The 3377-nt window shown below is 38.9% G+C and overlaps 1 protein-coding gene across 1 annotated transcript in view; it reads left to right on the top strand.

Moving 5' to 3' along the window:
• The first annotated feature begins 257 nt into the window (after positions 1-257).
• LOC108689046 overlaps positions 258-3377 on the top strand; it is a 34107-nt gene continuing 30987 nt past the window's right edge. Inside the window, exons 1-2 of the mRNA XM_018195646.1 lie at positions 258-689; positions 2303-2522. Of these exons, the coding sequence (XP_018051135.1) occupies positions 2319-2522 (204 nt within the window). The 5' untranslated portion in view covers positions 258-689; positions 2303-2318. The remainder of the gene's footprint in view (positions 690-2302; positions 2523-3377) is intronic.

Below are 3377 nucleotides of genomic sequence, written 5' to 3'. Positions count from 1 at the left end.
AAATTCTGAAGCAAGAGTAGGGCCCGTTTCTTCGAGCGAACGGCTGGTTCCGTGGATATGTGCCCTTCTTCTTACAAACGCGACGTACCGTCATCGCCCCCGCAGTTCCTCGGCGCACGCACACGCTGGCACGCGAACGCGCGTACATGCAGCCGCGTATACTACACAAGAAGGTCGTTCTCTTTCCTCTGTCGCCTCGTCGGTTCGCTGGCGCGAGGCTTACTATGTCGATTTACTCGCGCGTTTACCAGTCGCGACAGAACACTCGCGGAGCGCGCACTGTGGTGCATCCATCGCCGGGCGTTTCAAATCGGTCTCAAGTCTATCTCGAACTTCGTCGAATTTTCTTCGAGGAAATTCTCGTTATATTTTAATATTCATTACACGATGTCTGTTTAAATAACAATTCGAGGACCATTTATTTCGTGTGAAATGTGCGAAGCGATTTATCTATGCGGGATCTTATGCCGAAATGCGCGTCGGCAATCTTTTATCATTCTATCGACGCAATTGTGACTGGTGGTGAATCCATTCGTGTGTTGTGACCGTCGCGCGTAAATTGCTCTCTGGTTTGAGACAGTGAACTTGAATGATGTCAATGCCGCACATTCGTCAACTTTGAATGTTTGGCGCGTATTGACGCGCGGGCTTTCACGTGTGCAGGCCACTAAGCTGTGAATTTAATTGAAGTGAGTATACAATACTGAGAATAATATAAAATTTGATATTCATGACATATCACCTCGTTTTTCTTCTCTTTAAAAATCAGAAATGTGCGTACGAGCTTCCTTCCCGCCTCTCACTGCGCTCGTAATGATATGCCGATGCGTCCTTCGGATGCACGTGACCGCAACACATCGGTCCGCCGATGATGCATCGCAGGAAACACTACTGTTTCCTATTACAATTCTAAATGGAAAATTTCGCAGCGCATAATTAATATACATTGTACTCCAAAGCTATGCAGAATGACTTCTATCTTGAATTAATAGTAAAAAAAACATGTGTAATTGTTTATTGTTTATTAATTTAGATGTCTAAAGAATATAAAAAATTAACTATTACTTTATACTTTTTTTTTAATAAGAAGAATCTTAAATGAATATATAAGTACATAAATATATAATCAGGATTGGGAAAGTTACTTTACAAGTTACTTATAAGTTATTTTTTATATATATAGAACTTGAGTATAATAAATTTGAGTATTTTATTTTTTATATTAGATATTTTATATTAGATATTTTTTGCTTCAATTTCGTATACTTTTTGTATCCAATTTTTATTACAAACACATAAAAGGTAATCCAAAAAGTGACAGAGTTGGAAAAGTTACTTATAAAGTAACTTTTCCAACTCTGTGTATAACAATTATAAATAATGCGATACAATGATACAAGTATAATTTGCAATGACAAAGGCAAGGAAGAAATTTTCATTGGGTTCCCCTCCTCGCAACATCCCGCAGTTAGCGGAAAAGCATCCGTTTACTCTGCACATGCGATCTTTAAGCTTCTGGTTTCCGTACCTGCAGCTGACTTTAATGTTTATTCGAGCGTATAAGCTTTTTCTTGCTTTCCACACGCAGTAGGCGTGCGTGGACACCGTTTCGGACATTGCAACCGCCTGGTTTCACTCCGACATCAAATTACACGGACACGCTTTTAAATATATACCGTTGGGAGCGTCCGATTTTTCCACGAGCGAACTTCCCGCCACTTTCCACGTTTGTTGAATCCAGCAATCACAGTAGCTGGACACTACTTATCGTCGAAAGACCGCCGCAATTACGGTTTTTCTACGACCTTGCGAAAGGAAACGCACAAAGAGATTAATTCAAATGTAGGCTGTTCCAGTAAATGTGCGACTTCCAGTAAATGTTCTTAAGAGTCCATTACACATGGACGGCCCACGCTGAGTGAAACTCAGAGCGACAATTTCACTTGTGTTGCTTGTAATGTTCCTAAAAAATAAGTAGTTCTTAAACCTGCAGTAGGTCATGAATTTTTTATCGCAATTATGTATTCTCTATATATCACTTTGTATATCGAAGCTCTTATTGCATACTTTGCTGATTTGTTATGCAGATCTTTTAACGTAAATCGTCTATTTAAATATAATTATAGATAAAGAGGTGAAAGGAACATTTGATAAAATGCGCGAGAACTGTTATCGCATTGCCTCCATTCATCAGAACAAATTAATCGAATTTATAGTCGATTTATAGTTGTGCTAATTATGTTGCTTCCTCAGCTCAACATTCGCGATTTAATAGCAAACGGTATGTGGATCCTGATTTCAGATACGAATAAGAAGGAATGTTGAAGCACGTGTCTATCTCGCCGTGGAGAGGACGAGCGGACAGTGTGAGCCTCTCTTCCAGCGGCGGCGCGAGTAGCTGCGGAAGCGGAAGTCCTACCCCCGGTCACACACCGCCACCCTCGAGAGCATCTTCATGCGCGTCCTTAGCACCCTTAACCGCCCTGTCGAGCTTCTCCCCGGCTGATACCGCGCTCCAACAGGTGAGTACCCTGTAATTATGTTCCCACACATTTAGGATTTACTATTTATGGCAAAGACTTCCGTAGAATTGTTAATTCGGAAAATCAGGAAGATACCACATTGAAAAAAAAGATTGGTTGCTGCAACGATTTAGATAGTAAAATATGACATAGCATTATTATATCGAAATCTTATACTGACATTGCGGATAGACTAACGCAACTAAAAATTTGCTGTTACAACCAAAAACTGGTTGCTGCAATTATATAAAAATGCTATACCATATTTTACTATCTATACTATATCTATACTATGTCTATATCTATATCTACTATAAATGGTTGCAACAATCAATCTTTTCTTTCAATGCACTTGACCTCCAGCACTTTAAACCGCTAATACGAACAAGATCGCTTTTCGATTAATATTCTCGATAAATTTTTTTATTTATACACAAATTACCTGTTGCGATAGAGAAATTTATTTGATAAATATGTGAAGATTATTCTTGGAATATTTTTTATATTTAATAGTATATTTAATAGTAAACGCAATAATTCAACTGACTGATATAATACGAATGAAAGCATGATAGGACTATTATTATAATATAAACGCATGACGGTTTCATGTCGCCTGCAGGAGATGGTTAAGAACAACGCGGGAGAGTGTAAAAAGCAATGATGTTGCGTCCAATAAAAAAAACAAATGAAGAAAACAAAACAGCATTCGCGGGCGATCTATTAAGTGACGTAAAGCGGTTTAGCGAAAATGAGAGCAGTATGTTTTCTGAACACTTATTAACAGCTGGATCACGTGTGTCTGCCTGACGGCGCTTGATGGATTCGTCATATTTAATCCATGATTATTTCTGC

Source organism: Atta colombica, unplaced genomic scaffold, assembly GCF_001594045.1.
Source record: "Atta colombica isolate Treedump-2 unplaced genomic scaffold, Acol1.0 scaffold254, whole genome shotgun sequence".
In the NCBI taxonomy this organism is placed as follows: domain Eukaryota; kingdom Metazoa; phylum Arthropoda; class Insecta; order Hymenoptera; family Formicidae; genus Atta; species Atta colombica.
The sequence above is the reverse complement of the archived record's forward strand: the minus strand, read 5'-3'. Positions and strand labels throughout refer to the sequence as shown.